General features: G+C 46.8%; 1 protein-coding gene and 2 long non-coding RNA genes across 6 annotated transcripts in view; 2 read left to right on the top strand and 1 right to left on the bottom strand.

Moving 5' to 3' along the window:
- The window catches only part of GPD1L (glycerol-3-phosphate dehydrogenase 1 like), a 119,208-nt gene that overhangs the window by 54,893 nt on the left and 38,619 nt on the right, over positions 1-25,696 (bottom strand). For 2 of the 4 annotated variants that reach the window (XM_040636898.1, XM_040636896.1), the window contains exons 5-7: positions 25,101-25,213; positions 13,988-14,221; positions 13,446-13,552 (exon numbers count right to left, since the gene is read on the bottom strand). In XM_040636898.1, coding sequence (XP_040492832.1) covers positions 13,446-13,552; positions 13,988-14,221; positions 25,101-25,213 — 454 coding nt within the window. Of the gene's footprint in view, positions 1-4,752; positions 7,652-10,925; positions 11,105-13,445; positions 13,553-13,987; positions 14,222-25,100; positions 25,214-25,696 lie in introns of those variants that run through there. The other 2 variants (XR_005836593.1, XM_040636897.1) reach the window with 2 other exon arrangements.
- Positions 17,212-18,424, top strand: LOC103680140. Its single transcript, XR_573060.2, has 2 exons — positions 17,212-17,525; positions 18,159-18,424. It is a non-coding gene; the product is annotated as an uncharacterized LOC103680140 (long non-coding RNA).
- Positions 18,846-25,059, top strand: LOC103680145. Its single transcript, XR_573062.2, has 3 exons — positions 18,846-20,121; positions 21,637-21,766; positions 24,378-25,059. It is a non-coding gene; the product is annotated as an uncharacterized LOC103680145 (long non-coding RNA).

Genomic DNA, 25,696 nt, shown 5'->3' with positions numbered 1-25,696 from the left:
CCTCGTTCCCTTTTGATCTGTAGTCCAGAATGTTCTCTCGCCCCCAGACATCTCCCTACAGAAGGCCCTAAGCAATTCAAACCAATGATGGATTTGTCTTTTTCTCCCCAGATTCTTTCCCTCTTGAAGTTCCTTTATGTGTTCAGGGAACTGTGAAAAGCAAAGTACATGTTTTCTGACTTCTCAAAAAAACTGACACTATTGATAGATAAGAACATTGAAGCCCAGGGAGGTGAAGTAACTTGCCCAAAGTCACACGGGTCCAGAAATCGAAACCCCACCTGACTCCAAAGTCTTGAAATTAGATGTGGACTTATGGGGCCAGCAGCTCTCAGAACTTGGGGGCCAGAGGTGATCTCTCTTTAAGAAAGAGAACACAAATTTAAGAAAACAAATGTACAGGGCCATAGAAGGGACTTGCACAAGGAAGGTCCTTGAAGCTTGAATTTCACTAGCTTCCTGAAGAAATGGTCTCTAAATGAAAATTATACCATCACCAGAGATAATAGACAGGCAAACCAGAGGGAAGCTTAGGAGGCAAAGAGGTTTTTTTCTTTCATTATACACCACCCTCCTTGCCGAAATTTCTTGAAAGCATGGAAGACCCCTTCTTTAGAAGTGTTTCCCCCAGGATGTTCCAGGGGTCTTTCCTGGAAACAAAAAGCAGGAAGCAGGTATTTTTGCTTTTGTAGGAATGTCAGTGTCAGAATGCGAGGGAGAAGAAGACGGTAATTTTGAAAAGACAGACATAAGTGGGTGTCCAACATCGTGGAAGGGAAAGAGATCCAGAAGGAAAAAAAAATCCAATAGGATGGATGTGTAAGTAACAGGCCAGGGTGTAAGTAAAACTGCCATGCGTCAGAATTTATGGTTGATTTTGAGTTAAAAAGTCGAAAGGAAACATAGACACTGGACCACTGCCTCGCACAGACTCAGCGTAAGAAATGCATGGCCTTCTAAACACTTGACCAAAGTCGCAGGAACAAGGAGCGATGCCATTTTTTGAAGGCAGCCAACAGCCCAGGGAACAGTCCTTCCCAGAGAGTGACCTCTAGTGGACAGGAGTATCATCATTCACTGGAACCCAGAATTTTTTCAAAGGAGCATCTCAACCCCTTTCAGCAACCCCCCCCTTTTTTTTTTAACAAGAGCCTTCTGGGGTTTGGCTTAAACAGTGATTGTGTGGTGTTTAAAACTCTTAATGTTTCTTGTTTCAACATTCCTTGTCAACGGTGAACTTAATGACCCATTCTGTGCCCAGAAAAACCTTTACGACTGTGAGTTAAGACGGCTACTTCAACAAAATTGTGGTTTAGGAAACAAAATTTCACAGGTAGGAGAGACCTCTGAATTCTTGATGAATACAAAATTGCACAATTTTTTGGATTTATTGGTTCACTTAGGGTCTCTGTTATAAAGGAATCCCTAATAGAGGTTATAGCGGTCATTAGGAAAGACAGGTCAGAGGCATGAATGGAAACCATCCTTTTGAAGGTTAATTCGGCGTTGTCTGTTAGAATAGCAAACGCACGTAGCTCTGAGCCAACAGTTCCACTTCTAGGACTTTCTCCTTCAGATTTACTCATATAAGTGAGCAGAGAGCCATGTGCAAGGCCATTTACTGCAGCAATTATTGTAGTAAGAGAAGTGGAGAAAACAACTTAAATATTCATCTGTAATAAATTATGGAATAGTCATAAATAAAATATGATGCAGATATTTAAAGGATATGGAAGATTCATAGTCTTCAATACTAAGACTATAAAAGAAAGTTTTAGGGGCGCCTGGCTGGCTCAGTGGGTAGAGCCTGTGTCTCCTGATCTCAGGGTTGTAAGTTCGAGCCCCACATTAGGTGAAGAGATTACTTAAAAATAAAGTTTTTTTTTAAATTGAAAGTTTTAGAACAGTATTTTAAAATCTTATACATGCACGAACATAGGACATGTGTACAAATTGGCAGAAAGAGTTGTTTGATTTTGCTTAACTACAAACAAGCCATTTCTCCAAGAAGGTAGTGTAGCCCGTAAGTTAGGGACATAAGAGCTTAAGCCAAACTGCCTGAGTTCAAATCCTGCCTTTATCAATGATGATTTCTGTGATTTTGTCAGATTCTTTGGCCTCTTTGTATCTCAATTTCCTCCTCTGTATTGGGGGATGATAAATTGTGAAGGTTAAATAAATTCATATATATAAATACAGATTCATTCCTGTGAACCTATAATTATTTCAAAATAGAAATTTTTTTAAAATGCAGTTTATTTATTTTATTTTTTTAAAGATTTTATTCATTTATTTGACAGAGAGAGAGGTAGCCAGCGAGAGAGGGAACACAGGCAGGGGGAGTGGGAGAGGAAGAAGCAGGCTCCTAGCGGAGGAGCCTGATGTAGGGCTCGATCCCGGAACGCTGGGATCACGCCCCGAGCTGAAGGCAGATGCCTAACGACTGCGCTACCCAGGCGCCCCGAAGAAGCACATGTTTTAAATCCTGGACCTTGCTGCATTCATTCTGGAGAAGGAGGGACAATTATGGACACTAAGTCTGGACTTAGCTCATTAGTCCTGAGGAGAGGGACAGACAGACAGTCACAGGCTTACCCACCCACATTCCTATACAGCCTCTTGGTCCAAATGAAAGATCCCCAAATGGATACTAACCATGATACTGTAATGACCAATGGATAAATTCTCCCAAATCTCTTGATACTTCTCCAAGCCTCAGCCCTTCACCTCTCAAACATCTTCTTAGCACCATCTTAGGGTAAGTTATGCTAGCGGCTGTTTACAACAGCTCCTAAATCTCAGGGGTGTAATACAACAGTGAGTTTTATTTTTGTACCTATTACAGTACAATGTGGACCAAGGGTGGGGGGATACTGTCCACAGTCATGTAGGGATCCAGGCTGAAAGGGGCTCTACTATCTTCAACAGAAAGCTTCCAAGTCATCCTGGAAATTGATAATCCAAGCAGCACACCCAAGAGCAAAGAAACAAGTGGCATTTTTTTCTTTCCCGTGCCACTGGCCAGAAGTCAATCACCTGACTGTTGGGTTGCCGAGAGAGGTCATTTCACTGTATATTTCACAAAAAAATTTAGTGAACACGTAGAATTGTCTCTGTCACAAGCAGCTATTAATATGATCATGGGGGTCTTCTCCTTTAATGTTAATAAGATTTCCTGCTTTTCACTGACCTGCACAAGTAATCCTGGGAGCTAGACTGCATGATAGCATTCCCACTCGCCCCAGTACTATACCTCCCATCCAAACCAAAGGTAACATGGCTTGCTTCAGTAGCTCGAGTCACTTATTTTTTTAAGATTTTTTTACTTGAGAGAGAGCGAGCGCGAGCATGAGTGGTGGGAGGGACAGAGAGAGGGAGACAGCAGACGCCCCAGGATCCCGAGATCATGACCTGAGCCGAAATCAAGAGTCAGCCACTCGACTGACTGAGCCACCCCAAGGCACCCCAAGGGTGCATTTATCTTTTTAAATTAGTGTTTTCATTTTTGAGGGGGGTAAACATCCAGTAGGGGCATTACTGGAACATATGGTAACTCTAATTTTAATATTTTGAGGAAACTCCATATTCCTCAGAAACCATTCCCAGTGGCTACACCAATTTACATTCCCACCAACAGTGCATGAAGATTCCCTTTTCTCCGCACCCTGGTCAACCCTTGTTATTTTGTAATTATCTTCTATTTTTACAGGGCATATTCAGCGGGACATTATTTATGGGAGGCCTGTGCCGCTTGGACCCACAGTGGATTTCTACAGTGGTTTTCTGTTTGCTTCTGCCAGTTCTTTATGGGCATTACTAGCCCATGTTCCCATTTTTTTGTTTTTGCTTGTGATCTCCTGGCTATCAAAATTCAAACCCAAAACCTGTTTGTGGTGTTGGACTCATGATTACAAGTTTTTAGCAGAGACCTTTTTCTCCACCTGGAACCCCTTCCTTGGTTGTGCCTATCCATGGGTTTTCTTAGCCCTTTCTTCCCCCTGACAGTGTAGCCCTTAGAAGGCTCTAGTTCTAGTATTAAGCTTTACAACCTAAACCCTCAGATAATGGAGAGTACTCCCACTCCCTCCCCTGGAAGCTACAGAGCCATCCAGTGGCTTTACTGCTCTGTCAGTCCCTAATTATCTCAGCCTCCTGGGGATTTCCCTCACATTCTTGTGAGATCAGCCCTACGTATAAAAGTGACGCTGGTTGTATCTTCCCAGGTTTTCTAGGTATTCGAGGTGGTGCTGGTGTGGATTTCAAATTTATTACTCCAGGGACGCCTGGGTGGCTCAGTTGGTGAAGTGTCTGCCTTTGGCTCAGGTCATGATCCCTGAGTCCTGGGATTGGGTCCAGCATGGGGCTCCTTCCTCAGCAGGGATTCTGCTTCTCCCTCTGCCTGCAGCTCCCCCTGCTTGTGCTCTGTCTCAATCTCTCTCTGGCAAATGAATAAAATCTTTAAGAAATACATACATACATACGTACATACAATAAAATTTATTGCTCCATTGTGTAGCCAGAACTGGAAGGTCTCCATCCTAAAATTATGATTATATAAAAATATCACCAAACAATGGGAAGGAATGCAGATAAATGGAAACAGACGTGTTTGAGGACTGGGATTAGAGAGGAAACCCTTCTTTTAAAAATTGCCTATCGTTAATGCAACACAACTGAGGGGAAAAAAGAGCTGACCTAGATAAATAAAACTCTTAACTAAGCTGATTATTAAAAGAAGGCCAGTAGCACAGGTTTGGGGCATTAAATGTTTATTAAATCAAGCTTTTAAATTATATCCACCTACAGTCTGTAAACAGATACAGTACATGTAAGTAAAAGGCTCTTAGATTAGAAGTGGTGGAAAAATGAAAGATCCCTTCGCACACAGGCATCTCGTCACTCCGTGGGCTGACGCCATGGGGCCGGGTTTTAGTTCAAGAGTTAAATGAAAAACCAGAAGGAGTCTACCTCCACCTGCTAGGGCGGATTTCAAGACAGGTATTTGTTCCACATTATAGTAGGCTGGATTATAGCAAGGCAACAGTGAAGTTTTTACATTCACGGATTGGCTGAACTAGTACAAATTGAGCTTTTCCTCTAGAGGTCTCCCTCCCTATTACCATAATTAGTAAGAAATGAGAATTAAAATTAAACTATGGACCACAGGTGGCTACAAAAATAGGTAACTCGTAGAGTAATAAATATCTATAGACAGCAGAGCACAAACTTACGAAATTTGCCTTTTTCCATGAATGTGCAGAACATCAGAAGTTACGTTCAAGAGGTACAGTCAGTGGACTTCAGATCGGCAAGAGAACGCGCAAAGGAAAAACAATGAAATACAAAACCCAGAGTAGGAAGCTGAATGCAGATGAAAATATACATCAAACCACCTCCGAACTCCTCACTTATCTTACTTAATAGACACCACAATTAGCTTACAGCCCTTTAAGAATCTTAAAAAATAACACTTTGTAATCTATGTACAAATTTTTAAAAAGATTAATCATGAGACAAGCAAAAATCGATTAACAGTGGCACGAAAATCAATGGACCTTGTAGATTTTGTGTGCTTTCATAGACTTCTGTGTATGAGGATTTAAAATGCCCCCCACGATGTTTTGGATTGAGTTTTTAAAATTCCCACAAAAGTCTATTCTACAATCATTTCAGGTATAGAAGGAAAAAAGTCCCAAACTGGAAAATTAAAAAAAAAAAAAAAAGTCAAAATCTCACAAAGTGACTGAAAATCCATGAATATATAAGTGACATTCATACGTTCCCTTCACACTTACCAAGTGCTATGTAAGGTAACTATAATGCTGTCCTGAAATCAATCTCATTTAAGATACAATAATTCCCATTCTAATTCTAGAATGGAAAGCACTTATTCGATATAATGTGCGTTTCAGCGAGGTTGACATCTACTTGGTTGTACTTGACAGTGTCACCTTGAAGTTTCATGAAGATTCATTGCAGGCCTGAACTGTGAAAGTTCAGAGCTAACAACACCACAGGTAGGCAGTTACTCATCCTAACTTCTGCAGGGAGTGAAGGGTATACTTGAGCTGTCCTGGGGTCACTGCAGCCTGGAACAGTGTTCCCTTGAAAACTCAGCAAGATTCTCTGCCAAAAAAATCTTCATAGTGTAAGGTGTTTGGAACTTGCTGGGTTGGGTAAGTTCTACTGACATACTGACATACTACGCCTTCAAGAGGGGTGTGCAGAGGCAGCTTTTCCCAACGCACTTGATTTTGCCAGAGAACACCCCAAACAACCATGGGATCCCAGGACACTCATGTCCTATGGAACATGGTTTGAGAAATGCCAATCTGAGTAGAATTTCTAAAGTAGTGGTTCTCAAATTGTAGTGAGCATCAGAAACACATGGAAGGCATCTTAGAGTATAGAGACCTTACCCCACTTCAGAGGTCTGGGGTGGGACCTGGGAACCTGCATTTCTGAGACTGAGAGACTCCAAAGTGAAGCTGATGGGGTGAGGACCGCACTTTGAGTGGCATCCATCCAGAGAATGACCCACACAAATCTCAGCTGCAGGAAGCCCTGTTAGAGTCTCAGGAAAGGCTGCACGTGGCATCTGCTACAACCAATTAGCTGGCGGTCAGATCAGCCCAGTGATGCCTGAGGTCTGGGCACCTAGGTGGAATGGAGGAACACTGGACTTGACTCCCAGCTCTGCCCCTACTCACCAGGTGACCAGGCACCATGACTGCAACTCAAAAGAGGAATAATGGGAGTCCCATCTCAGTCGATCTGTGAGGCTTAGAGGAAATGTTTGCACAAAAGGACTACCCAACAAAAAGCATCATACAAGTGTCATTAATCAGTAGAACGTGTCAGTCACAGCAGGAAAATCCCAGATGCATTTTCTGCCTTCCGCCACTGCTGAGCCTTTATGAAAGCACATTCTGGCAGCTAATGAAGAGAAAAGAGGCTAAAAATGCAGAAAACTGCAAAGAGGAAGATACGTAAGTGGATCACCTAATTAAAAATCTCTAATTGTTAAAAAAAAGATCAACCCACAATCAAAGTAGTTAATTATGCTGGCTTTGAGATAAGAGTTTAAGTTACCGTATGTTGATCTTTGAACACACTCACTCCTCCGTTCTACCATGTTAATGCTGGTTCGGTTTTAACATCAAGAGCATGAGGAAAAAAAAAATCCCTTCACTCAAATGCATATGGATTCGATGTAAAAAATTTAGCTGAGATCATTCCCATCTTCTAAGCTACCACGGTGGGAAAACTTCCAAAGTAATTTTTAAAAGGGACCTTGAATTTTGGTTCATAAAACATCCACAGCATGATAAATGAACACAGACTCACACGCTCACACGTGTCTATTTGTTGCCCACCACATCTTAGCCAGTGAACTGCGTCTTGCAATTAAAAAATGAACTGGTAAAAATTCATCCGCACCCATGACAGGATTATGGTCAAGCAAACATCGTGTTGCCCAGTCCCAGTTTCCATTCGAACGAAAAAGACTGATCAGAAAGGCAGCACGCTCCCCGACACGCTGTACTGTCCACTTTATACATGCTCTGGGTGGCTCTGGAGACAAGACAACATCTCTTGAACGGGTTTGCCTTCATAGCAGATCTGATACACTGCCGAGAACAACGGGAACCTGGTTGGGAGGAAATGTGAAAAAAGACAAGTTGAGCCATCTGGTTTACCTCACAGAACAAATGAGTCTCCTGCCTAACAGACTGCAGATGGGTGTGCTACTTTGGACGACAAAGTGAACACCTTCTGTCTTCCTCTATGATTTGGTGGCTGTAAGATGGTGGTATGACCTAGACCATCCGCGGCCTACTTGTTTGGACTGCACAGTCTACTCACAAGTCCCATGGTAATCCTTGCAGGGCCATTGGTGGCCATTGACATGAAGAGCTGCAGGGCAAGTCTGGAATGAGTCCAAGTTTCTGTCAATATCTTAAAAGGCTGGAGAATAAATTTTAAATTGCAAGGAGGTACTGCTCTCCCTTCTCCAAAAGGGATCATCCAAGGATAAAGATGAGGCAGCCCCCACATCACCATAAATAGTTCGCGTCTGGAACATTCCTTCAAGAATCAACGTGGGCACCCACAATTAGCAAAGCACTGATCTCAAGCTGAAAGCTGGGTTTATTTTGCCTTTTCTTTCAAGATGTGAACACAGAAATGGCTGAGGGTACAAAGGTGTGGGCTAATAATGCACCATGAGAAAGGACAGCATTATCCCAGGGTCCAGCTGGCTCAGCAACTATTTTAAATAGTAGGTATCACTAAGGAAATAACAAAGTTAATTTCAATCAGCCTTTTAAATACACACACACACACACACACACACACACGCCAAAGCAAGCTTGACAGGATCAATAGAGTCTTCAAGGCCATTCTGGAAATTATCTAGTTGGAATCCTATTAATGACAACTTATTTAAGAATGGCGAACAGCCCTGAAAGGTCATATGTCTATCACTGTGAGTTTTTAAAGGTACAGAATGTTTTATTTTTTGGAGGCAGGCAGGCAGTCAAATCTGACCCCACAGCCTAAACACTCTGGGCAAGTTTCACAACCCCTCTGTAAAATGGGGCAGGACCCGTTGTTAAGGCCTGTTGTATGAAGGGACTTAGTGTAACCTGCAGAGTACAACACTTGGCACATGGTGGGTGTGCAGTGACGGTTTATACACACAGCCACAAGATGGCCACTAGGTCCTAGCAAGCTCCTAGGACAGGGCCCCAAATGTCTTATTCACCTCTGCGTCCTTGGGGCCTGGCACAGCACAGATGAGGGCAGGTGCTCAGCTAATATTTGCTGAATGAACTACTAGGAATGGCAGTTAGAGCCTGCAGATCCTAGTCCCTTCGTTTTTCCATGGCTTAGTTTTCCTGATCCTATCATGAGGACAACCTGTGTGTCCTCAGAGCAGGGTGGGAGGTGATGAGTGAAATCCCTTCACTCCTTACCAATGTTACGAATAGCCTAACGCTCAGTTTCCCAGCTTTATTTTCTCCTAGAATTAGCCAGGGAGCAAGTTCTAAAGAGCAAGACACAACACCTCTGCTGGGGGCTTCTGGGGAAGATACTTCTCTCCTTGAGAGGTACTGGAGGAAAGTTCTGCTCCCCAGACTGCATATGCTCCATGTCACTGAGTACAGCTGTGTATGTGATGCATGGAACTGCTGCAGCCATCTTGAGGTTCTGAGGGAAGACCAACAGGATCACTGAGACTCGACGCTAGATGCACTGTGCCAACACCAATGATGCCCACTTCCAGAATCCTTGTTCTATGAGAAAATAGCCCTATTGTTTGAAGTATTTTAAACTGGGCATTGCTCTTGCAGCCAGAAGCACTCCCAACTTTCACAACCAGCGCTTCCAAATTGTGGAGATGGGATGCTAACAAGAGATTTGGAGTATGGGGGGAGTATGGGGGGAAGGGAGTTTTTATGGACAAGTAACTTGTTTAATCCTCGCAACCCCCCTATGAGGTGAGTAATAACATTATCCCCATTCCACAGATAAGGAAACTGAGGCACTCTAGGGCCAAGATTCAACCACTAGGCTAGACTGCCCATCTAAATGTTATTTTATATGACATAAAATGCTATACAGCCAATTAGATCAGTTTGGGGGGCTCTCTAAATGAGGTTAGAGGTGAAAGGAGGACAAAGGCAGTATTTCATTGAAAAATATCAGCATAAGACAGTCAATCAGCCACCCCACTGACGGATACTGAGGACTTAAGACGTGTCAGCCTTCAACCAGGTGCAGGATGTGGAATTACCAGTAAGGCCCCAGCCCTCAAGGAACTTACAACACTGTTCTGGGCTGGGTTGTGCCCCCAGCCCCCAAATTCTTCCAATGAAGTCCTCAGCCCCAGTACTTGTATTTGGACATAGAGCCCTAAAGAAGATAATTACATTAAAAGGGGTTCATACGTGTGGGCCCCAAACCAATGTGGCTGGTGTCCTTATGAGAAAAGGAGATAGGACTCACACATGGACAGACGGAAGACCACATGAAGACCCAGGGGGAAAATGGCCATTTACAAGCCAAGAAAAGAGGCCTCCGGAGAAGGCACCTGCTGACCCCCTGATCTTAGACTTCCAGCCTCCAGAACCGTGAGAAGGAAATTTCTGCTGTTAAGCCTCTCAGTCCGCGGTACTTTGTTACGGCCGCCCTCGCGAACGGATACAAATACCGGATACTCACGCATGCTCATAAAGATACATGCACAAGGAAACCGAATAAAGCAGATTTTCTAACAGCAGAAAAATCCAGACAACTTTACTATCTATCCGGAGGAGACTGGTTAAATAAACTGTGGCTCTCCCACACAGAGGAATGTTCTGCAGCCAGTAAATGAGATCTGCTGGTGCAGATGGGGCAGGATCTTCGAATCATACCCTCGAGTGAAGAAAAGCAGAGCAGAACGTGGAGCCCAGCATCCATTACATAAATGGACAGATATACTAAAAACTCAGAAAGCTGCCTGCATCAAAGGTGGGGACCCGGAGTCACTTTTCACCGGGTGCCTTTTTCTAGGATTTGAATTTTTTTTTTTTAAACCAGGAGCATGTGCCCCTCCCCTCCCAATCTAGAAGAATGAAAGTAAAATTGTGTGCTTATGTAAGCAGCCCACAGCCCACGAGCAGCAGGACTATCTAAGCCTGGGGTCGGCAAGCCACAGCCTGAGAAGCCAACCGGAGCTGTGGTCTGTTTTGTACAGCCTGCAAGCTAAGGACGATTCCTACGTGTTTCAAGGGCTGTAAAAGGAAAAAAAAAAAAAAAAAAGAATATGCAACAGAGAGCTATATGTGGGCTGCAAAGACTAAATATTTATGTGGTTCTTTACTGAAAAGTTTGCCGACCGCTGGGGTAAACAGCACGTTCGAAGCGGGGAAAGTTACCTGCGTCTGGAAGAGGTGGATGAAGGCTGCTCGGAGGGCAGACCCGGGCCGCCTCAAGGGTGGTCAGGGCTGGCACGCACGTCAAGGAGGGCCGTCCTGGCAGGCCGAACGGCAGGAGGACAGATGCGCGCAGAAGTCTCCAAGAAGGAGGTATCGGGGCAAAGGGAGGTCGGCTTCAACTGAAGAAGGGGTTGTAGGGGCACAGGACACGGTGTTAGGAATTCCACTGGTGCAGAACTGAGAGGCGCTGACCCAGATGCCAGCCTAAGGACGCGTTCTGGGTGAGCAGACGGCTTGCGGATCAGAATACTCAAAGGGAAAGGCACGGCGGCGATCACCGGTGCGCCAGTTTGATTTGGTGGGTAAAGAAAACTGGGGCACGGGTAAAAAAATGACCTGCCCGAGACCACACGGCTAGTAAGCCACCAGGTGGCCGGAAATGCTGCCCTTCCGCTCACTGCTCTTCCGTAGCCATCGAGAAGAGAAGGGGGGAGGAAGGAAAGACAGGAAGACCTGAGTCGAGATGGCTGGGGTGACAGAGGGGAAAATCAAGGGGGAATGGCAGAACTCGGGCTCTGCCTGAGCAGCTCTGGGAGGCGTGTGGGGTGGCCGGGGGCGGGGGGCCACAGAACTCTGAGCCGCAGCCTGCAGGAAGCATGGCGTGTCCCCTCCAACCTGGCAGGGACCTCATTAAGCACAGGCACAACCTGTTCCGTGTCTAATCAGGAGAAAGAAAATGGGACGTGACGGAGGAGGGGCATCTGCTCAGAGCCACGTTTCACCTGCTTGATTACACCTGCTTTTTTAAAATGGGCGCAGGTACTGATTCCAGAATGCCACTTCCAATCCGTAGCCTCCCCGAGGTCCATGATGAACACAGACTCATCCGTTCACAGGATCCTATCAAATACACCCCACGGCAGCGGACAGATGGCACTTTACAACCCTGACTAGGAGACCATCAGCATCCACAGACACCCAAGTATTTTCTTAAGACTTAAAAAAACTCCCGATCAATACTTAACGGTCGCTGAAGTAGCCCGGCCACGCACAAACACATCAGCGCTTGCCCTGAAGTGTGTAAGGAAAACCGTGCCCACCGGAGAGGTTTTCCTTTTGGTCAGGATTTAAAGGTACTTCTCCTCCTCTGGAGGCCTGTTGATGACTTCCATCTCTGCCTGGCTGGTTTTGAAAGCCGTTTCAGAAAAATAAAATGCAAACGGAAGAAGGAAGACGAACGTCCTGTCCTCCCTCCTTTTCAACTCTCCACAGAGAACTCTACGGCTGATCAGCGTGTACTGGTCCAGCGAGGAGGAGCGCTGCGCGCAGGGGAGGTAAAGGTGGATGGTCGGGACCAGCAGACACAGACTGAGCCGAAGAGGAGGAAGGAGACACACCAGAGAACAGCAGACACGTCTGTAGCCATCACCGGCTCAGGGAGAAGTGTGCGCTCCGACTGGCCACACCTGGCAGCGTCCACACAGCTGCCCACCCCCTCCTGTCCCAAGCAAGCAAACCTCCCCCTCCCTCCCGAAGAGCGAAGGGTACACAGAATAAATAAATGTGTACGCATTTATTAGCTAGTGTCGCTGGCTTCGTGGTTATGGAAGAAGGCTCAGCAAATGAGAAAGATGAAGGGCCATGGGCCAGCTGCAGAGAGGCTGGCAGCTTTGTGGTGCTACGTAGGGTTTATTCCCTCGATCAGGTGGCAAATCAAGCTGTCCCAAGACCACCTTTAGTAGCTGACCATCCCGGAAGGGCAGTGGCGGCTAGAGGCACCCGTCCATCCACAGGACACAGAGACTGCAAAGCTGCCCAGCAAGCCCTAACGCAGGTCACGTCTCGTGGTAGAATTCTGGGGTAACTCGTACCGTCGTCTTCTCTGAATTGTCTGACCTCTTATTAACAAGACTGTATCTTTTTATAACAAATAACAAGGTAGTCTTTTTTTTTTAATTCAAAACTTACGACATGTAGCTCTTACCAAACACCCTGCAGGATAAACCAACCTCAAACTCCATGTTTTGCAACATGCTTTATAGAAGAATTCAGTTCTTCTTGGGGCGCCTGAGAGCCTCAGTCGGTTAAGTGTCAGACTCTTGGTTTCAGCTCAGGTCATGATCTCAAGGGTCATGGGATCGGGTCCTGCGTCAGGCTCTGCATTGGGCATGGAGCCCACTTAAGATTCTCTGTCTCCCTCTGCCCTGCCCCCGCACCCTCCTCCCCACCTCCCTGTTTGCTCTCGTCTGTGTACACGTGCGCGCTCTCTCAAAAAAAAAAAAAAAAAAAAAAAAAAAGGAGAATTGAGTTCTTTTCCCTGAAGTTGAGCCTGGTTCTGTGTCAACACTCATTTTCAGGGCAGGAAGACGTTTCCTGCCACAGATGTTCACATCACACGAGGGCGGAACTCTTCTAGCGGAGTTCCGCACACAATGTGCCCGCGAGCAGTGACTGGGCTGGCGGTCATGAGGGAAGCAGCGGTGGCCCTCCTCTGGTCGCAGGGACAGCGGGGGGACTTACTTGTCGACCAGCCCCTTCTGTTTCAGGATCCGGTACACTTCAGCGGAAGTCTGAGGTCCCTGGAGCTTCTGTCCATTCAACATCTCCTTCTCCAATTCCTCGATGGTCTTAAAAACAAGGACGGAAACACTAAAGTGTCTGACTCTTGGCTTCGGCTCAGGTCGTGATGTCAGGGTCATGAGATGGAGCCCCAGGCTGGGCTCTGCACTGAGTGCAGAGCCTGCTGGACTTTCTCGCTCCCTCTCCCCCACCATGCACATGTGCACACATGCACGTGCTCTCTCTCTCTCAAATAAATAAATCGTTAGGAAAAAAAAGACTAGAGAACCACTTATTTCGAGAGGAGAGCTGAGGGGAGCTGCCATTCTCCACTGTAAGCCACAGAAAGAGACACAAGCTAAAGGACTCAGGCTAAGTACTTTTAAGTGAAAGCAGACAAGTATCGGCAGGATATGCCCAGCAGGTGACAAATGCCTGCCTTGCCCCAGCCCAGGGCTCTCAATGCGGGTGGACAGGTCGGGGGAGGGCAGGCCAGGGGTTACCTTCCCAGTTCTGGCAAATGCCTCGGCCACCCTGCGGTTCCGGCCCCCATAGCAGGTGGTGATGAGGTCGGCCACGCCGCAGCTCTCCAGGAAGGTGGCCGTGGACACCTGGCCCTTGCAGAAGATCCTGGCGAAGGCGATCATTTCCATGAGCCCCAGGCGGATGACGGCAGCTTTGGTGTTGTCCCCGCTGTGGAGGCCGTCGCAGAACCCAGCTCCCACCGCTACAATGTTCTGTGAAGGAGACAAGGAAGCCCCGGGATGCCTGTCACACACCGGCCACAGACAAGGCTGCCGGAGGGTGGGGGGAGGGGGGGGGCAGGGACCCCTGGCCCACCCTCAGAACGTTCCACTGGTTCCCGCACAGCCCCAGCTTCTGCTCTTGCGCCCTAACTGCCAGTAGTGAAAGCAGGCACCAGGCTTCTACGCTCCCATTTACAGGACCAAGAGCCCAGGTCTGGGCTTAGTAGGAAGCAGGAGTTAAGGGAGAATCAGCCAGAGAATTAGAATGGTTGACTGTAGGCTCTGGTTAGATACTGTTTGGACAAACGGCCTTTTTTTTTTTTTTTTTTTTGAATCGAATGCCTTACTGAATTACTAACATTCACGTGGAAAGGTATGCAGGTCAGCAGTGTACAGCTTGGTGATATTCTCACAAACTGAACACGCCCTTTTAACCAGCACATAACCAGTGCCCCGGAAAGCCACCCTCACACCCCTCCCAGTCCCCACCCCCACAAAGGTAACCACTCTTCGGACTTCCAACAACATAGATTTGCTTCACCTGTCTTTAAATTTGATAGGAGTAGAATCATATGTAATCATGTGTCTATCTTTGTCTCAATTCGACATCACGTCTGTGAGATTTAGCTGTATTTTTACATATAGCATATTTATTTTCATTGCTGCAGTGTATTCTTTTTTTATTTAGACTGAATTAATTAGCATATAGTGCAGTTAGTTTCGGAGGCAGAGTTCAGGGTTCCGTGAGTTGTACAGAACACCCTTGCTCTTGGCGTTCTACTGTGTGAATACAGTACCATTTTTTTCAGCCATTCTCTTGCTAATTGGCAATGGAGTAGTTCCCAGGTTGGGGCCACTGCAAATGGTGCTGCTGTGGCCAGGCTGGCGCAGGGCCCTGGGTAACCACACACAGGCATGTCTGTTGGGTGTGTGCCTGGGAGTGGAGCTGCTGGGTCAGTACGTCTGCAAGTGTGCTGTTCGAGCTTCGGCCTTTTGTTTCCTTTAATTACCCCTGTACAAGCATTCGTGCCCCCCCCCCCCGCTCCCGCACGGCCCTCTGCTACACACAAGGCAGATAAGACCGAGACCTGCCTCTTCAGAAGCTGATAATCTGGTTCAAGGATCAGCACACTAAGGGCCAACTGCCTGTTTCTGGAAATGTCTGGAAGCCAGGCGCCCCTGCTCGTTTGCATATCATCTGTGGTTGCCTTGGCGCTGTTAACAGCAGATTTGAGTTCTTGTGACATAGACCGTATGGGCCACAAAGCCCACAGCATTTCCTATGTGGCCCTTACAGAAAAAGTTTGCCAACCTCTGGCCTAATAGGAAAATAAAATGGGCGCACATAATTATAACCTGGGCAGAAAGTGATATCCCGCAAAAGGGACTGAAAATCTGATTTTCATTTCAATCTATGTGTACTAAGCATGCCCTGTGTATGCAGGGCCCAGAGAGTGGTGCTGGGGGAAGTGGGGGCTGAGGGTGCCCCCAGGGAGGAGCTGCCAAGACAGAATGAGACACAGAGCTTGTCCCCAAAGAGCTGATGATACAACTGGCAAAACAGGTAGCAAAGTGCATCAAGGATAAGGGTGTGCTGAGTGGTGGCAGAAGCCACAAGTTTCATTTCAAAAGCCGGGAAGGCTGCGTGGAGGAGGTGGCATCTGAGCTGGGCCTCAAATCCCATGTAAAACCAAGCAACCATATATGACAAGTAATGTCTGCATGTGCCCACTCGTTTGGGACTTCGGTCAAGTCCCCGGGTTCCCAGCCCTGTCCACTTCACCAGTTCCTTCACTGAGAACGCTTGATGCCAGGGAATATGCCAAGTACGCTGCCTCTGTCTAACCACACTAGCATTTTTCCATACTACCTGGTGACTACCTACGAATTTGTGCCTGGAAAGATCTTAAAATACGAAGCTAATTGGTAACGAACAGGAAATGAAATAAGCACATCTTTTCCTAAAATAAATAAATAAATAAATAAATAAATAAATAAATAAATAATTTTTAAAAATTAATTAAAGAATATCTCTCAAAACATCAGGCCTATAAAATTTGAGGGAGGAGGTTAAAAACAGAACAAAGCGGCGAGGAAAATGTCTTCTGTGGTTGATATGCAGTTTCTAATAAAATACATCAAACACAGCATTGATGCGGCCAGGCGCACCCCGAGAAACAGAGCTGGCCATTTAAACACAGCTATCGCTCACCAGGAGACCGAAGACACTAAGCCATTGCCAATGAAAAAGGAACCCCCCCCCCAAAAAAAAACCACTGAGCCCTGCTGAAGCTTTTGTCTACTCCCAACACACCAATAAAAAAGTACCCTCTCTTCCAAGCTTCGGGGGCAGAATGAAGAGGGGCTAGAACAGGGGATGGGAGTGGAGGGCGCCCAAAATCTATCTTGTTCTCTTCCTCAGGAATAATCCCAGGGCTCACTCTGGCTGCTGGCTATTCTCGCGGTTACTGACATGGAAAGGGAAGAGTAAAACAATTATTCTCTATAAAAGGATCAGAAAGCTGGCTGAGCACGGGCAGATTTTAGACGAATTTGCTCTCTTTCTGTGCTCCAGAGGGCCTCCCGGGGAGGTGGTGAGCTGTTCTAACAGACCAACAAAGTAGCTTCCAGGTGGATCACTCACCCCCTGACAAAGGCCGCACTCCAGGTAGACCCCACTTCCCACAGCGGCAGGCAGAGCTGACAAGGAATTGGGTCAATGGGGTTTTCTGCATTCACAGCCCGAGCAGAGGGCCTATGTTTTCCTATGGTACTAACTTCTTTCTTTCTTTTTTTAAAGATTATTTATTTATTTATTTGACAGAGAGAGAGAGAGAGAGAGAGAGAGAGCCAGTGAGAGAGGGAACACAAGCAGGAGAAGTGGGAGAGGAAGAAGCAGGCTCCCAGCGGAGCATGGAGCCTGATGCAGGGCTCGATCCCAGAGACCTGGGATCAGGCCCTGAGCCGAAGACAGAGGCTTAACGACTGAGCCACCCAGGCGCCCCACTGAGCCACCCAGGCGCCCCCCCTACGGTACTAACTTCTGTCTGTACCTGCAAAAGCCTCCCAACCCCTTTCTGCCACACAGGCAATGGAAACTATGGGTTTCATCGCCCGACTGCACCCATCCCTCCCCAAGTACCTGCTGCGCGTGCTCACCGACACAGGAAGTGGGCAGCCCCTGGCCTGGCACACTCCTTAGGCTCTGGAAGCCTCCCGCGAAGAGGAGAGGAGAGAGGCAGTGGGAAAGGAGCCCCAAGATGCTGAGGGGCGAAACAACTCCCTAACCTCTTAGGTGGGGCACAAAGCAAAGACGAGCTGGGGATGGTAGGAACACCCAAGGGCTGGGTCCAAGCGATGAGGGAACAGAAGGCAAGCTGAGGCGGACACCCTGCAACCCCCCCCCCCCCCCGGGATATATGCAGCATTTCTCAGGCACTCCTGGCTGCCCTAAAGGACAAAGAAACAGTTAACCTAGAGAGACCACAATCTTGCAAGACTTAGGTCTCCCTTCGTTTGTAAATGTCTTAGCAGTTTACAAGAACGAAGCACTTCTATCACTAACCTAGATTCCAGAAGGGAACGTAAATACAACTAAATGTCTTATAGCCTGCAGACCACAGACAGATAATTCTAGGAATCCAGGAAGTTCCCAACTATCTTCCTGTTAACGCCCTGGTAGAGGGAAAAACCACCTTAACTTGACAATAGCAAGGCCTCCCGCATCCTAGGAATCTTCTTTAACATATGAAAGTATTTTCTCAACCTCCCCTTTTCCTCACCTCCCCCAACCCCATGGTAATATAATCAGCCACCCCTCACAACCCTAGGGCAGCAGCTCTTTATGCCCACGGGTCCTGTCCCCATGCTTTAATAAACCACCAATTTTGCACCCAAGAGGTCTCAAGAATTCTTTCTTGGTTTTCAGCTCCAGACTTCACGCCCCTGAACCGCACCTACATTCCACAACCTCATCACAAGCAGACCCAGACAACCCTCCTGGCAGAGCAGCCGGACTAAGGAAGCCAGGGGGAGACACCGGAAGCACATGCACTGATACCCGGATGGTCTCTGGCCTCTGGTTCTCACTCTGCCTCTCCGCTGTGTGACCTTGGGACAATGACCCCACCTCTCTGAGCATTCTGGGCCTCAGGGATAAAATTCAGGGTTTGAATAAAATCTTTCAAGGCCCTATATGCACCCCAATGTTCATAGCAGCAATGTCCACAATAGCTAAATCGTGGAAGGAGCCGAGATGCCCTTCAACAGATGACTGGATTAAGAAGTTGTGGTCCATATATACAATGGAATATTACTCAGCCATCAGAAAGAACGAGTTCTCAACATTTGCAGCAACATGGATGGCACTAGAGGAGATAATGCTAAGTGAAATAAGTCAAGCAGAGAAAGACAACTATCATATGATTTCTCTCATCTATGGAATGGGATAGACCAGTGATGGGTAGTAAGGAGGGCACGTATTGCATGGTGCACTGGGTGTTCTACGCAACTAATGAATCATCGAGCCTTACATCGGAAACCAGGGATGTACTGTATGGTGACTAACATAATATAATAAAAAATCATATATATATATATATATATAAATCTTTCAAGGCCCTTCTGGTGGTGACATTCCTCCAGGAAAGCTGCCTTGAGCTGTGGCCTGCCCTGAGGCTGTAGATAAGTGGGATGGTCCCAAGGCAACAAAGAGACACCTAGGGACAGGCAGGGGGACTGAGAACAGAGGCCAGGAGGCCAACTGTAGGGCGAGGCTGCTGAATTTACCATGGCAACATGCCAAGGCCTAGGCTCCAAACAGTGAGACTGCTGAAATGGCTCTCTGCCGCCTCCTGGACCGTCTCCGGAGGGTGACCCCTTCACAAGGTGGAGGTTACTTGATGAACCAACCTCAGTACATGACTACAGACTGAATGAGAGATACAACGACTTCCTTCCAACAAGGGGCTCCTAGACACAGAGGAGGAGAGAGGGATTATTGACGAAGGGCCTACAGCGCGCCCATGGTGCACACCGTCTCCTCTGAATTCTCCTGACAACCCAGGCTCACGTGTCCCTCGCCTCCTGGCTGGCTCACGGAGGTTCAGCGGCTTACCGAGAACACCCTATCGGTGAGTGACACCGTCTGGGTGCCTGGCTCCACAGGCCCGCTCTGTTTCCTGCACCTTGCCTCTTCCGTGGTCTGGCAAACTTGGCCTGGCCACTCCCACCCTGCATTGGGTCGGAGACCTTCCTGAACCCTCTGCAATCAGATGTCAAAGGGGAGTACCTCTCTGGCCTGCATGTAGGCTTGGGAGATAAAAGGGCAGGCTTAGGAGAAGAACAGATTTTGGGGGGAAAGTAACAAAAATGACAGTTAACCCTCTTGAACTGCTCTAAGGGCTTCCAGTATTATTACCTGGTTTAATCTTTACAACGTTCCTACAAGGCAGGCCCCATGATTATGCTCAGGCAGAGGTAAAGAAACTCCCACACACAGAGTAAGCAGCGGGCCCCAGGTCACACGGTGGGTACCTACAGGACCAGGCTGCCTGGCCCCAGAGTTCTCTCCGGGGGGGGCAGATCACACTGTGCTGCTCTAGGTCCGTGAATGAAAGGCACAGAGGGGCCACCTAAGATTCAAGATAAGAACTTTCTAACAGGAAGAGCTGACCTCACCTAACCAAAAGGACCTGGAGGTAAAGGCGTGAGCTCTCAGTCACTGGAAGCATCCGAGCAGGAGCTGTGTGGATGAGCGCTGAGCTCTAGAGCAATGCTTCTGACCTTTCGTGTCACTGCTCTCAGAGAAAAGACAGATGACGGTGCCCATGGCCTGGGACTGCAGCCGCTCTCTTGGCCCTTCTGTGACCTCTTCACTGCAGGGCACACAGGTGAGGACTACCTCAGTTTCCCCTAGATGGCTGACCTCCCCACGGTAGGGGCGGGGCGGGGGGAAGAGGAGCAGAAGGCCACTGCAGGGTAAACTCCTCCTTTCCAAGGGGATCCTGGGCATGGATCCAGTTTAATCGCCTTATGATAGATCTTAAAACCCTCACTCTTTCCCTCTACCACTTATCACTGTCAAAAGAAAAATATACACACTGAGCCAGTCAGATCGTGTTTGAATAGCATCCGAGCAGATGTCCTCTGAGATCGCTCAGCTGTGAAAGTTATCATTATCCACTGTGCATTTAAATCTGCTTTAAACTATTCTGGAGCTAAAAATACCATGATTTGCAGAAGACAGACATGCTTAAGCCCTTCCCCATTTCCTGGGTTATGGCAATACTCAGAGGCAATCATTCCCCCTGAAGTGCTGTCTTTGCAATTCTCAACGGGAGGGGTGCGGAGGGGGAGGGCAGCGGCTGCGGATGGGACTCCGTTCCTTCTACTCCTAGCCTTCCCCGGAAAGAATGCAAAAAGAGTGGAGAAGCTACCCGGTCCAGGCTACCTGCGGGTTATGCAAACTCTCTCACCACCTAGGACGCAGGGCTCCAGTGAAACCCAGGCTGCAGTCACTACTTCCTGTGCCGCCAACACTCCATCTGATTCTGCCTGACCCCCGCTCCTAGGGCTCTGGGCCGAAGGAAGAACTCTGCAGAGTGTAGGCTGACCACGGGCAAGGCACCATGGTATGGCCTGCAGGTCAGGCTCTGCATAAGGCAGCCCAGCTGAAGTTCAAGGAAGGCTGAGGGTCAAGCCCACAGTTAGCCCACCAGGCAGGGCACCCTGATAAGAAGCGGCCTTAGCTACAGCAGTGATGTCCAGTAGAAGCTTCTGGAATGATGTCAATGTTTTCTGTCTGCTCATCCAACAGAGCAGTCGCTTAGCCACTGAGACTCAGTGAAGTCTCATGTGGCAACTGAGTCTTTGAAATGGGGCTACTGTGACTCAGAAACGGAACTTGCGATTTTTTTTTTAAGGTTTCGTTAATTCGAATATAAACACAAATAGCCACATATGGCTAGTGGGATCCAGCAGTGGCCCTGGCTAGACACTAAGCCCGAGGCTGTGCTTCACAGTGTGGTTTATCTCAGCTAAAGCTCTGGAAGAAACTTATATGCCCAGCTATCAGGGATGTTTAATCTCACAACAGAACAGCCCTGCAAAGGGAATGTCATGTGGCTGTGACACAGGGTATGGGGTTATCCCCCCATCCACTCTCCTCTTCCAGAGTCATAAGAGTCCCTGACTTTCATGCAAGTATATGGCTGACCAAGGGAGAAAACAAACAAACAAAAAACCATTTCCTAACGTCCCTTGCAGCTAGGTACAGTCACAGTTAAATACTGCCCACTGAGATGAAGCCAAGTTATTATATTGGACTCCCCAGAACCTGCCTTAAAGGACAGCTGTCACATGCCCTTTATCCTTTCTTTTTTTCCACCCTACGACCTGGGAGGCAGATGTGACAGTTGGAACTCTGGTCACCACTTTGGAACATGAGGACAATGGGCTACCCTTGTGAGCAGGAAGGCACCTGAGTCCCTAAGACTTCTGTGGAATGGAGCTATCACATGGATTCAGAATTTTTACGTAAGAAAGAAATTAACTTCTACTGTGTTCAGCCACTATTACTTTGGGTCTCTGTTAATGAAACCTAATCCTGATAAAGCATCTGTTAAAAATGATAACGTAAGTTGAGCTGTGCAGTTATGATTTTTGTGCTTTTCTGTAAGGAGTGCCACTTAAAATTTACATTAAAACTAACAAAAATATACCCTCAGTGAAAGAAGCCACAAGCAGAAGAGTAGACACTAGACAACTTCATTATGAAAGTTCTAGAAAATGCAAACTGCAGTGCACAAAGGCAGATCAGTGGCTGCCTGGCTAGGGTAGGGACTGAAAAGGGACACAGAGAATTGCTTGGGGATGGTGGAAATGTTCCGTATTATGGAGGTGATTTTCAGGGTATATGCGCACAGCTGTTAAAACCCACTGTATTAGGGGACACCTGGGTGGCTCAGTCAGTTGGGCATCTGCCTTCAGCTCAAGTCATGATCCCAGGAGAGTCCCGCATGGAGTCCCGCATCAAGTCCTGCATCAGGCTCCTTGCTCAGCGGGGAGCCTGCTTCTCCCTCTGCTTGCTGCTCCCCCTGCTGTGTTCCCTCTCTGACAAATAAATAAATAAAATCTTAAAAAAAAAAAAAAAAAAACCCACTGTATTAGGTACTTTAAATGGATGCAGTTTAATGTACATGACTTAGGCTTAAATAAAGTTGATATTTAAAAAAAAAATTCCCTTACTGGAGATTAATACAGGCCAGAGGTAAAGGACATTCTGAAGGCAGCAAAATACACCTGCTACAAAATGATTCTGCGTAAAACTTTACATCTTCTTTTTGGTTTTATCCTTGTAGTGAGCTGTTTACTTTTTTTTTTTTTTTTTTTTGTAATTCACATGCCCTCACATTTTTGAGCACCAAAAAAAGAGTGTACATTTCTTTGACTGCTAGAATGGAGATTACTAAAGACTGTTAATTTAATGTGAAAGAGTAAAACATGTCAAACTATTTGAACAGTAAGATCCGGTTTTTTTTTTTTTTTTTTTTAAGATTTTATTTATTTATTCGACAGAGATAGAGACAGCCAGCGAGAGAGGGAACACAAGCAGGGGGAGAGGAAGAGGAAGACGCAGGCTCATAGTGGAGGAGCCTGATGTGGGCCTCGATCCCATAACGCCGGGATCACGCCCTGAGCCTAAGGCAGACGCTTAACCGCTGTGCCACCCAGGCGCCCCACCGGTTTTTGTTTTTAAAAGGGGCCATATACATATACGTACACTCACTAAAAAAGACTGGAAGGGTATAGAGAAAACAACAGTGGTGCCACTCATCTCAGGATTATTGATTTTCACTTTCTTTGCGTCCTTCAGTTGTGTGAAACACAATGAATGTGCACTACTTTTATAATCAGAAAACAACGACAAACTATTACTTATGGAATAAAAGAAACGTACGTCCATTTGTCCTTGCTTTGTTAGCCTCTGACAAGGGAGGGCTTTGTTTTGTTCAACTGGACACAAACGAAAAAAGTCAGGCTGTCCATAGGAACCAAAGAACACCAGGCTAAGATTCTTGGAACCTGCCTTCAAACACTCCATCTGTGCCAATATTTGCTACATCTGAGTGATTTAATCTCTCTGGATCTCTGTCTCCTTATCTGTACGACCCAGTGGTTAGACCCAGTTACTGCCAAAAATGCCTGTTTCTCAGTTTTCAAAAATCCCAGCTCTGATGCAAGCTGCCAGGAATGATGGTAACTGATCCCGTTTCAAAGGATAGCCAGAGGAAGGATGATAAATGGAGCTCAACCCCCATCTGTCTCTGCCCCCCACGAACCACTCTCTGTGCCGGTGGCAGGCACAGATCCACGTACAGGTTTCCTGCCAACAAAAATGAAAAGCCAGTCTAAGTTCAGACACAAAACCAGCATGAGGTCCCATTAGCTGAAGCTTTTCCAGAACCCTCCATCTAGAAGCTTTCTTCTCCCCTCAAGCCCCCTTTGTTCTGGGCAGGATCTCGCAGGTTCTCCAGCCACCACCAAAAATACACAGTCACTTAAATCCTGTTTTGGGGTAACACAGGCTGGTGCTGAACAATCAGGCGTTCAGGATACCCCCGCTATCAAGTGCTCATTAGTTTAATGAAGGACTATTAAAAACACATAAAAATCTCCACCAAAAACCACACAAAGCAGCCAAAGCCAGTGCCTTAACTGTGTGAGAGGGCCTGCCCGTAACGTGAAGACTGCCCCACACAAACGTTCGGAAACACGGCCGCGTGCTGCTCCTGGGAGCCCGAGCCCCTCACTGGCTTTCCCTCTTCAAATCCTCACTGTACAGGGACACGTGACCACACAAACACACGAGCTACGAATTCTAGAGTGGTTTTAAACTCAGACAAGAAGCAAGGATGTATGTACGATCAGGAGAAAGAGGGGAAAGGCGGTCTTTGGATTCTTGTCTTTTCAGCATACTTTCTATCTTTGCCAATTCTACCTAAGCCAGATTGCCTGACTTCCTTCCTGAGGTGCTCAAATTCCTGAAAAGCAGCTTTTGCTACAAAAGAAATGACTCAAAAGTGCCTCAGAGGGGGGTATTCATTCACAGTGAGGCGCTTTCTTTCTTTTTTTTTTTCTCGAGAAGGCAGCTGGTTCCAGTGGGAGAAGGGTCAGAAAGGGCAGCCCAGCTCCCCACGGGCTGTTCCCCAGCGTCAGGCTGGAGAGGGCCCCGCCACCACCACGACTTCCACAGGCCGAGTGGAACAGGTCAGCAGCCCGTGTGGAACCTCTTCCCTCTACCCTCCCAAGCCACTGGCCAAGAGAAGCTGCTTCTTTCATTGGACCATTTCCCTTCACGGACAAAGATAAAACTATTCTTAGAAAAGCCTTTGTCAGCAGCTGACTATTTTCCTTTTAAAAACAACCACCAACCACGCAAACAAATGGAATGAACAGCATAATTCAGAGGGAGGAAGTCCCTTCCCCACTCAAGACAATGTGTAAGAGAAATATATGAATTCATGGGGGGGGGAAGCTTTGCTCCCCTGTAAAACTCCACGATCAAGGTACTCCCCATGCTTTTTAAATACTAATGCTGCCAATTTCCAAAAGAACAAAACACCATACCTCCCCGCCTGCCCAGATTTACAAATGAAAGCAAAGCCCACTGGAAGAGGAAGTCCAACCACCCAGGACAGGCTGGGGTAAAACAGGAAGTGATGAACAAGGCTCTCAATTCAGGATTCTTCTCCGAAGTACAAGCCCAGAACACAGAGCCCACGCTTCAGGCTCGGCTTCCGTACTGCGGACAGTGGCCTGGGCGCGATCACCTCCTCTCCTCGAGCAGAAATAACAAGGCCCACTTTACCTTAAGAGCACCACAAAGTTCGACAGTGTCTGCGTCGTCAACCACAGTAATTCGAAAATTTGGAGTCTGCAGTAGTTCTTTGAAGAGAAGGCCATTCTCCATTATTTTGCTGCCTGTTGACAGGTTAGAAAAAGAGGGAATTAATAGGAATGCTTCATCTTAATTTCCACATCTAACAGTTTCAAATGTTTTTCTTATTACAATAAGCACTGTATATTCATCACAGAAAATGTAGAAAATTCAGGAGTAGAAATAGAAAATAAAAATATTCCGTAATTCTACCACGAACGATCCTTAGCAATTTGGCAGGTGTCTTTAACCTACTGAAATATGAATATACATAGTTCTTCTCAGAATTGGGAACATAATGTAATTCATGATCTGCCTTTCCCCATTTTGTGGCACGAGTAATTTTCAATGACATATTTGCTACATCATTTTAAATAGCTGCTTTGTGTTTTACTGTGCACATGTGTTCTAAATTATCTAAGTATCTTTCTATGTTTAATACCTAAAACTGTTGCAACTTTCTGCTACCCTAAACACATGGGAAGGCAACTTCCATGTTTACATTTGTAACAGATTCACATTCAAAA

The sequence above is a fragment of the Ursus maritimus genome, unplaced genomic scaffold (assembly GCF_017311325.1).
Source record: "Ursus maritimus isolate PB19 unplaced genomic scaffold, ASM1731132v1 scaffold_20, whole genome shotgun sequence".
NCBI lineage: Eukaryota > Metazoa > Chordata > Mammalia > Carnivora > Ursidae > Ursus > Ursus maritimus.
The sequence above is the reverse complement of the archived record's forward strand: the minus strand, read 5'-3'. Positions and strand labels throughout refer to the sequence as shown.